General features: G+C 38.3%; 1 protein-coding gene across 4 annotated transcripts in view; it reads right to left on the reverse strand.

The window, feature by feature from the left end:
* Positions 1-10,100, reverse strand: part of LOC134804696 (mediator of RNA polymerase II transcription subunit 12-like) — a 35,956-nt gene extending 25,856 nt beyond the window's left edge. For all 4 annotated transcript variants that reach the window (XM_063777833.1, XM_063777835.1, XM_063777836.1 and 1 more), the window contains exons 1-13: positions 9,907-10,100; positions 9,604-9,815; positions 9,370-9,529; positions 9,088-9,279; positions 6,589-6,702; positions 6,404-6,508; positions 6,049-6,232; positions 5,654-5,835; positions 5,122-5,579; positions 4,890-5,039; positions 4,720-4,807; positions 4,496-4,635; positions 4,017-4,176 (exon numbers count right to left, since the gene is read on the reverse strand). In XM_063777833.1, coding sequence (XP_063633903.1) covers positions 4,017-4,176; positions 4,496-4,635; positions 4,720-4,807; positions 4,890-5,039; positions 5,122-5,579; positions 5,654-5,835; positions 6,049-6,232; positions 6,404-6,508; positions 6,589-6,702; positions 9,088-9,279; positions 9,370-9,529; positions 9,604-9,815; positions 9,907-9,913 — 2,152 coding nt within the window. In that variant the 5' untranslated portion in view covers positions 9,914-10,100. The remainder of the gene's footprint in view (positions 1-4,016; positions 4,177-4,495; positions 4,636-4,719; positions 4,808-4,889; positions 5,040-5,121; positions 5,580-5,653; positions 5,836-6,048; positions 6,233-6,403; positions 6,509-6,588; positions 6,703-9,087; positions 9,280-9,369; positions 9,530-9,603; positions 9,816-9,906) is intronic.
* Between the last annotated feature and the right edge of the window lie 829 nt (positions 10,101-10,929).

Raw genomic sequence — 10,929 nt, forward strand, 5'->3', positions numbered from 1 at the left:
AGAGCGTATATAGTATGTGTTTTTTTTTAATCCAAGTTCTAAATGACTGAACGATTTTGAAAGAGATCTCATATTATACGTTCGTGATAACAGACTCCGGAACGTGATGTTAGGGGCATTTTAGCCTATGGCTTGCAAGGGCAATGGATCGTCATGCAAGAAAGTCGGCCTAGACCGGCAAAACCATAATAGAATTCGGTAAGTCTTGAATCTCATGATAGAGTTTACTAGCAAGTGCATATGTCATAACATTAACTTAAGATTTATTCACTGCGCAGCCAAGCAGATATAAAATACATTGAATGATATATTCATCAAGTTTGTGTTCCAGCGGGCTAATAATCTAATATTATGAAACTTTTAAGCTTAGTTTGTATGAATGTTTTCATGCAGTCTACGGCAGGTATGGGAGAATATTTTAGATAGCATCTACCCACGCACTTCATTCGTTTCATAAATCCACACTCGTATTTTAATGTCTTTCATTATGTGGCAGTCACATAAACTACTATTAATTATTTGGCAGAATGAAACTATCATTGCCATGTTGGCAGTCGTAAACAGAAAAAATGAATCAATCACGATAAATCGATTAATTGGAATTGATAAATTTCAAGTAACCGGTTGGTTTCCTTTGATATTTCTTTCCTGCATCACTGCAATGTTTACAAAGCCGTGACGTCACAAACGGAAATGCAGTTTTTTATGTTAAAACTTATGAGTAGAGCTGAAATATTGTGCTTTTAGGAACCAATACAGGTGTACCGCCAATATTAAAGGTGATATCTAAATTTGTCATCATGCCTATTAAGTCTATCGGGTTAAATCTGTGAAATCGCCTTTAATTTTAGTAAATTTTGCATCGTCAGCGAAACAAACTCGGAAAATTAAATGACAATAATTGTATTGTCTTACAAAGCATGATTAATTCGCTGTAGCAACTAAAGTCTAACTTAAATCAATGAACAGCAATGAATGCGCACACTGACGCATAATAATGCATTATTACTTATTAATAAATATCTAATAAGTGACAAATCGACTCCGTGGGCCCTTCCATTGGCCTCATGAATGCTTACATATTCTTTGGAATCCGAAAGACTATGTAAACCCGGTCACCCTTGTGCTCATTTGTAAATAAATCGTATAATATGTTGCCTATGAGGGTTCAATGTTATTTTTATTTATTTAATCTTTATTGCACATAAGACAACACACTGTACAAAAGGCGAACTTAATGCCATAAGGCATTCTCTTCTTATGCATTCTTAGGCAAAGCAGATAAGTTGTAGGCGGTGCAAAAATATGTGGTATAATTACTTTGATGATACAATTACGTACCTGTACGAACACAATACAATCATAAGAAATACACAGACATAAACATACATAAATATATACAAATAATTATATATATATATAATATAGTTACAAATACACATACATATGAATTCAGATGAACTTGCAACGGAGAAACACTAAGATTTTCCAGTACTGCCAGCAAAGTGCTCACTTAAGGATTTTTTGAAAGCAAACCTGTTCGGGCACTGTTTAATTTTGACAGGGATACTATTCCAAAGGCGAGCTGCCTGAATAGAGAAGGAATCGGACATGTAACCAGTTCGGTGAGATGGTATAGACAGAGAAAGATTGCCAGAAGAGCGAAGCTGACGGACACGAGAGACACCATAGTAGTGGAAGAAAGATCTTAGATATTCGGGGGACTGAGGGTCGTTAAGAACAGAAAAGAGGGTGCAGAGCATGCGAATGTTCCGACGAATACGAATAGGAAACCAGCCAAGTTTAGAGCGGCAAGAGGAGACATGATCGTATTTACGGAGACAGAAAATAAAACGAATGCAATTATTCATTAACCGATCTAATTTGTCCAAGAGCTCCTCATTTAAGTCCGGATAACACACATCACCATAGTCGATTATTGGTAGGATTAAAGTTTGTACAAGTAATATTTTAGTTTTAATAGGTAAAAAGTGTTTAAGCCTGTTGAGAGCATGAAGTGAGCCAGTAACTTTACGGCTTATTTCAGCTACCTGTGTCCTCCAGCTCAGGGTACTATCCAGAAAGATACCCAAGTCTTTTACACTTTGGCTGTAGGGAATAGGCGTGCCGTTAAAGTATACAGGAGGTGTAAATTCTACTTTAAGGAGCTGTCGGGCGCCGCCTATGACAATGGCCTGACACTTGGAGGGGTTAACGAATAAACCGAACTTTTCAGACCAATGTTGGATGTGTATGAGATACAGATTCAATTTATCAATGGTGGCATTAAGGTCAACAATGTTACACTGGTCATAGAGTTGCAGGTCGTCGGCGTAGAGATGGTACGAGCAGCGAAGGTCCGGAGTTACAAAATTGACGAAGATTGAAAATAATAGGGGTGAAAGAATACCTCCTTGTGGTACACCAGTGGCTAAGTCACACCATTCGGACAAAGTGCGGTCGACACGTACTGCCTGCTGTCGTCCACAGAGATACGCCGACAACCACTTTAAGGCACAAGGCGACACGTTGAGGTGCTCAAGTAGGGCAAGGAGAATTTCGTGGTCGACAGTGTTGAAAGCGTTTGAGAAGTCAACCAGGATAAGTACTGTTACCATTTGGTTCTCCATGCCCCGCCTGATATCCTCAGTCACTTTGAGCAGCGCGGTACAGGTGCTATGTCCCGGTCGAAAACCAGACTGAAAGGGGCTTAGAAGTTTGTGTGAGAAAATAAACCTTGACAGCTGTTTATGAGCCAGCGATTTTCGACAAAAAAGGGAGTATAGAAATAGGTCGGAACTGACTAACCAACGAGGGATTATTTGTTTTTGGTAGAGGTATGACAAATGCTTTGTGCCAAAGTGACGGAAATTCCCCGTTAGAGAAAGAGAAGTTAATAATATCAGTCAGTATAGGAAGCAAGCAGTCCAGGACAGACACTATCATATACCAACTGATATCATCACAACCAACAGCTTTTGATTTAATGCCCTTAGTAATGGTCCTAACCTCCGATTGAGTAGTGGGTGAGAAAGAAAACGAGACAGTGTCAATTGAAGGTAGGGCCAAAATTTCGAAAATTATATTGATTTTAGCTTTGCAATCGACGGATTGGGCAGACGAGAAATGTTTGTTAAGGTCAGAAACGGAGAAAGACATACCATCAAATTGATTCACGGGCTTGCCAAGGCCAAGGGATTTTAGGAACTTCCAAACGTCAGCCATGGAAGATGAGCTGACATGCAGATGGATACACCGCCGCTTCGCTGAACGCACCGTCTGGTTACACTGGTTTCGCGCAGTCTTAAAGAGCGCCCAGTTTTCGTCTGTGCGGTCACGCTTAAACCGTTTAAAGTTTTTTTGATTGAACAATGGCTAAATCACGTAAACTTCTTCTTAATTATGATAGATGACAATGCAATAATTAAGAAAGGTTTTGAAGAGTACTTGATAAAGATGCAAAGCAGAGGAAGTACAGTCAGCAATAAATGTGTGAATAAAAATAAAATAATTTCTGACAGTTACTTGATTATAAAGTTTGGTTCAGATACAGAAAACTTAACATAAGTATGTACTTTTGCATCGCAAAGCAGGCAATATAATACAATGGAACTTATTAGTATAATAAATTCGCATAGCATCCTGCTTAACATTAAATAATTGGCATATTAATTCGCTTGCTTGCAAATGAACAAAATAATAATAACGGTCATATTTAATCTCAAATAGCATTTGCAAATACATGATAAATACAAAATATATAATTCCTTATTTTAAAAATTTGCACCCCACTCTGATGACATTGTGTTGAGACAATGGCATTACGAAATGACAAGGAAAGAACATACTACGCGAAGTTTATTACAAGAGTACCAGGGCGCTATATTACTATGCTACTAGATTGATACAAGAGTTACTTCAAGGCCAGCTGTAAAAATCACTCCAAGATACGCTTTGTAGTACTAAGTATTGTGTATGGCTAAACGTATGTAACTATAATGTATGTGTCAACTGACCGGTGGCGTGTGCATGATGGTCGTGGTGCTGGTGCAGCAGCTGCTGCTGCCGCTTGTCGAGCAGCGCGGCGGCGGCCATGGCGCGGTGCTCGCCCCAGCGCGCGCCGCACACGGCCCACTCGCACAGCACGCGCACCACCGCGTAAGAACACGCCCACTCCTACACATCACACAACACGTTTGTCAGACTAACCCGTCTGTTGCAAGCACATTTCACTTCAACTACTAGATAGAGTAGACAGAGAAATTAGTTGGGACGGGAGCAACTATGTGTGATGATGTCACTCCTTTTGTAAACGCCTCGTAAAGCAGTGCTTGTGTAGTGTGTGGGTGCTATTTTAAGCATTATGGCTTGCTATGGGTATTTTAATAGATATGGGTTTAAAATAAACCATCTGTTCCAATAAGGTTTATTATTGCGTGTTACATAAAATAGTTGAAGCGGTCATAAGATTGAAAGTGTATTCAGGTAAACTTACTGGGTCCTTGATGTCAGTCTCCTTGGAGGGGGGCGTGCAATGAGCGAACACCTCCTTATAGAGCGTATCCAGATTATTGTTGGGATCCACGCGGTCGAAGCAGTGCCGGTCCAAGGCCTCCAGCACGGCCAGCACGCGCGCTACGGATCACGACCAATGCACATTAATAACACGTTACAACAACATATATCAATCAAAGCAAAAAGTGAATGTTCTGTAAATACCTTGAGAGCTAGTTTGCCATTTATCAGTACACCATTTGCTTTCTGCCTTTTTGCTTCTTGCGGCGATTTTTTGTTCCGCTTCATAAACCTTCAAGGCAAAATTAAAAAAAAATTACTACCGAGATAAAGATACAGGGCACATTAAGAAATAAATATCCGTTCGTTCATACCATTTTCCTGTGGTCTTCAGTAATGTCCGAGTCCATATGAGGCATAGGCAGAGCGGACGGCGGCAGTGGCAGCAAATCCAGGGGCGACCCCTGCAGGGATGAACCACAGCCCGACCATACCATAGCCGTGGGACATTCTACGCAAATTATCTGCAAAACTCCATTAGATTAGTATTAGCTTATCCTGTGTATTGTTAGTTAAGTTATAAGTACAGGTAGCAAAAGAGTGAACCTGTAAGATCGCCGCCAGTTGAATGATGACGTCCCTGTGGTACGGGCAGGTCAGCACCTCGCCGAAGCCCACTTGGATTGGATTGAGTGCTGCTGTGATGACCGCCGTCAGAGTGGTTTTCGTATCTCGTATAGGCGAGCCGTTTTCTTCTTTAATAGGTCTACTATATTCTTCCTTTATAGGTCTGTTGTATTCTTCTTTTATAGGTCTATTATATTCCTCCTTTATGGGCCTATTGTATTCTTCTTTGACGTCAACTCCCTGCGTCGGGTTCGGTGTGCCTAGAGGATTAGGTGTACCCAGTGAGTGAGGGTTGGGTGTCCCCAACGAGGAGTGATTGGTGCTAAGAGAACCCTGGCTGTGTTCCGCCGGCGTTCCCGAACGCTTCATTTGTGATAACATTGGTTTCAGTTCGTTAATGCCTTGTTCTGTAGCCGGAGACATTGATCTGAGTGGATCTGAAATTAATTTTTAGAGTAAAGTAGACTAGACCGCGTAAAATATACTACAATTATAGATATTTACACCTTACCTCCTGATCTGTCTGTGCTTTTCGATAAAGCCAAGGGTTGGTTAAGAGTGCGTATCGTGCTATCAGACAACACGGAACAGATGGCGGCCGCTTTCTTAGCACAAGTGGTCGCCAGCCTCCTCGACAGGCCTTCGCAGAACACGAATTCGCTCATGTGTTGTAATGCCAATGGAAGAAAAAGCCTACAAAGTAATAGTTGAAAATTTTAGTAAATTACGTAACTATTTCGATAAATTAAATGGCCATATGTACTGTAAAACGTCGTACGATACATGTGCGAGTAGGTAACTCGCAACTCATGTCGATATAAAACACTCCCTTTGGTCGTGTTTAAATATTTACCGCCACTCATTGCCAATTTCCTATTTTTCGCACTCTCTCAAAGAATAGCTCACCTCAATAAACCATCATCAGCTGCTCTCTTATCAAGCAAGTCAATTATCCACGTGAGAAAGTCGTGTCGGTCTAACAAGCCCTCGTCGAGAAGGTACTTGGCGAGCCGGCAGCAATAGTTCCATAGCTTCAGGGCTTGCCGCCAGTCCGTGCCTTCTGAGGAGCTGGGCGTCGACGACCCCAGAGCTGAATCAATTACAAGATAGGTATACAGTTTAACCAATTTGACATAATTACATTATTTTACTCAATTTGATAGCAATGTGCAAGAGGGTTATAAGTATAAACGTTTATTGTTTGTGGTTTCTAATTTGTATATGCAAATAGTAGATAGACAATGTATAAAAAAGTACATACTGTTAGTATTCCCTGGAGAGTGCATAGAATTAGGTATACTTGAACTATTAGGAGTTGAGCTACCAGGCGGATTGCCAGAGGAATTATGACTGGGCGTGCCTTGTCCTGTAATAATAAAAAGGGGAGATTAGAAAGGACTTAATTAGAATTCCACTTCGTTAGTGTACAGTTGGTGGAATAGTCACCTGACTGAGAGGGCGGCGTCTTGTCGGACACGCTCCCCGACGCTGCACACTGGTAATGCTCTGCTAACTTTGGTATTTGATCTTTGAGGAATTTAATCAGAGTAGAGGTCCATTCTGTAAGAGATACTCGGAAAGTTAAGCTACTGTCACAAATTAGTTAACACATTAGTATGTAATTCATTAAAATATGTATTATAGGTAATGTATGTGTTTAACAGCGAACTTATTCAATGTGCCATGGTCAATTAACTACAAGCAAAGTCAATTGAATAATTGGAGGGAAAAGGGTTGGCTAAGACTTTATTCACCACTTTTATTCTTAATATTCATTTAATAATCAATTTGTGGCATAATAATTGCCGATTTTTTTTATTTGTGCCGTCTGCACACGACACGTTATTTCGTTATTACATCTTGGCGAAAACTAATCATTTCAACAAATAAGTAACGTTTTTTTTTATTTACAGTTAAAAATTACTGTACTGTAGGTACAGTACTGGCCAATATTATACACCTTCATGTTTTTCCGGTAGATTTTTTAAAATATTTGTTAGTGATTTCCACCTCACTACTTTAGGTAGACTAGTAGTAGTTCTTTGTACGAGCAATGAGAAAAATTGGTCTCATGTAATGGTTTTTTCATAGAGGTTTTTTTTTTAATATATAGCCAACTTAATTTTTTTATTAGAGCTTTTTTAGGTATACCTATGCTGAGTTTCATATTATAAATCACAGTATTTCATTGCAGTATTCATCACATAATTGTATAAAATGACTAGCAAAATATGCAATCTACAAACTAGCCTATATTGTTTACTCTATGCATGTTCATACAAAAAAAACAGAAAGATACTGTATGTCTAAACCTAGTCACATAGTGGCAGTGTCGCAGCCAAAAAGGCGTTTTTGACTAATTTGTCACAGAAACAAATTTTCACAAGACTTGTCATTATCTCTAAAACAAGACCGATTTCAGAAAACTTTGTATGAAATTTTAGTATCTAAATGCGATCGTGAATACACTTTTGAAATCTGTCGGGTTTATTTGTATGAAATATTTATTAATGCACACTATAATGTACATTCCTCTGATGCTTACAGCCTTATTGAGCTTACTGTACAAACTAGTCAACTTGTGTAATGTAATAATGTCCTATAATAATATTTATTTATTTATATAAAACCCTACACATTATAAGTTTACTGTTAAAATTTTCGTAACTTGCTGCAGATCTTCAAACATGTAATCTTTCAGTTAATAGGTATCTACATAGATTATTTTTATATAGATCAAAAAATTTATTATTTTGATTTTTATCTCAAAACCAGTAAAAGCAATCTATAGCATGTTCTTGTCAGATTTTAGGATTATTGCATAAAGATAAATTTGGAATAGGTAAAACCTCAAGTATTAACTCGACTAAATGCACTGAAATATTAGGCAAAGTGCACTGTGTGACGTAGCAGTTAGCAAACAAGAGGCTTTGTCACAATAAGTATGTTTCGTGATAATTAAATGACAATCACATACTATCCAAGTGCAAATACTACTCTCCATTAGGGTGTGAATACCTACTCTATGTAAGCAATGAAATAAAAAACTCTGATGACCAAGTGAGTAAATAATAAGACGCCTATGGACGAACAAGTACAGACACTATAGTAAGTGTCGCAGCTGCAGAGAGCGTTTCCAGTGATACTGGGGCCAGTGGGCCACGGTAGTGCATTTAAACATATTGTTAGGCTAACTCGTAAACTGAGTACTATTTACTTAGCGATTCCTCTGACGCTTCAGTTTCGGAAGATTGGGGATCCAACGCCCAAAAGTGCACCAGTTCTGTTAATATTTGTTTCATGAATTGCTACAATTAAAATATGAATAAACATGATAAATAGTCCTGAGAAAAAATAACTGTCACCTGGGACACTGTGATAATGAAGTGTTCGGCGATTTTATGGCTGACTACATCTCATTGTCTACACCTTGAATGATTTTTCTTCTCTATGTATTACTGAGATTATTTACAGAAAGTTGTTGTATTTTAATAAAAGAGTGTGATTGTCACCAGTAGCATATATTTGATCTAGGTAATCCACTGACAAGACATCCTCCAGACTGAGCATAGTAGCACTACCCCCTCTGCCACAAATATACGGTAGTTTTACTCCATTTTCGAGTCAAGTGTCTTTGTGTGACGCCCAAGTATCTTTGAACAAACCAATCAAGGCACGGGACTCACTCACCTTGTCCCCCGCATGCCTGTATTTTTGGCAGCATCGGTTTCATGAAATAATTGCTCTAAGCTTCGTCTAGAGGATTCCTAGTCTATGAGGTAATCTAACTAAAATAAACTTGAACATGCCGTATTCATATGATGCGATTTCATGAATGCTTTATGATTAGATGATTGCCAAAAAATGCTTTTATTAATTAGTATTGTAGGTAGCATGGTTTGTTAGTATTTTGATCATGTTGGAGTTGTGCGGTGTAGTCATTACCTGTTGTGGGATCTGGAAGCTGCCTCTTCTTGATCTTGGCTTCCGAGACGGCCACGGTGTATGCAGAGCTAAGTTTAATGAACCATGCTGCTCTTGGCATTGACACTTGGTATTCTGTTAATGTTATAAATATTTCTTCCTTCTTATTAAAATTTGGTGCCTTTTTGGACAGCTGGGACAGTGGTTTACTTCCTAAAACAAACAAAATAAAATAATTATGGAAAATATTTTCCTTTAACTACAGTGGTAAGTGGTTGAAATAAAATAAAAATGATTAAGTACCTGCTAAATCCTTAAACCATGCTTCAATTTGAGCTTTAGTCCTAGCCGTGGCTGGCCAGAAGTTATCTTTAGGATTTACTTGTTGTCTTTTCCTGCCACAGTCAGGAAGGGTATTAAGTTCTTCCTTTTTGGACAAAATTCCAGAGAAAAACTGTCCTATCTGTAAATAGAATTCATATGTCAATATTAAGTGTATTAGTAATGAAAACTATTGTGGAAGCACCTACTACTTACCTTAGATGCAGAATAGTTAAAATTCCTAGCAGTGCCAAACTCGTCACTAGAATGCGGGGTGGTAGAAAAACCCTGCTTTACGTTAGTAGAAGTGAGTTCATCTTCTTTTTGACGAGGTTCTTGCGGATACACGTCTGGCGGGCCTAATCGGGGCCTCTTGAGAGGCCGTTTTTCGTACATGATCCCCATAGTGTCAGGATACAGTGATTGGTCTGCAAATGAAATCATAATATTGTATAGTGTGTAACAATACAAAAGTGAATATGCTAGCAAGGCAAAATTTATGAGCTTGCAGTAGCTTACCTTTCATTTAAATTGAGTTACTTTTTACATGATATCATTATAGTAACCTAACTCGCCGTCCACTACAAAATATACTATTAACAAAATAAGGTCCTTATTGTAAAAATAGTGTCACATTTTTCAATAACAATATCAAAAAAACTGAAGCGATAAGACAAACGTAAATTACATCTCCCGTCAATAGCAGTAGCCTCGACTCTCGACCGAAGGGGGGCGAAACTTCAAAGAGGGGTACCTTATACATGGAAACTAGCGCAGTCAACGTTATGTTTACAGCAACATTTCCTCACCTGATGCTTCCAAATACATCAAACAGATGGTGCCACAGCGTAAAAACATTTTTACACCTTATCTGTGTATTTTTAACACGTACATTCCATTTCACACGAACCGTTTTAAAATTTTCTGTGATTTAAGTAAAAAAAAAAATTATCCTCCTATACTTACTTTTATATAGAGTATATAGTAGTTTTAGGAAATTAACATTAGTCTTATTATAATGTATTATTATTGTCTTTGACAATAACGAAACGTAAAAAAATGGCATCAGTCAGATTTGAAACTTTTCAAATTTTTCAAAGATACTCGCAAAGGGATACTCGTATATTCGGTATATTAAAGCTTGTTAAAAATGAGTGAGCCCGGAAGAAGAAGACGATTTTGCCTCTTCGGCTGCCCGGATTTAGGTAAGTAGTACGTAAATACGTAATAAAATAGTCATCGTATCCTGATTTAAAATTTGTCAGAAGGATGATAGTTTATAATATATGGAATAATAGTACCTACATTACGATACTAGTACGAAAAATAGGAAATTCGCAACCAGTAGCGATAAATTAAAACACAACCGTCATGGAAATCTTTTTCTGGCCCGCCGTCTAAGTACTTATATGAGTAATGTTATGTCAATGTTACTTTATATTGCAGGTGCACCCATGCACAGTTTTCCTCATCCAGAAAGAAAACCCGAATTATTTAGAACTTGGTTGTCAATTGTTGGCGACAGATTAAAGGAGACAGACC

Source organism: Cydia splendana, chromosome Z, assembly GCF_910591565.1.
Source record: "Cydia splendana chromosome Z, ilCydSple1.2, whole genome shotgun sequence".
Classification (NCBI taxonomy): Eukaryota; Metazoa; Arthropoda; class Insecta; order Lepidoptera; family Tortricidae; genus Cydia; species Cydia splendana.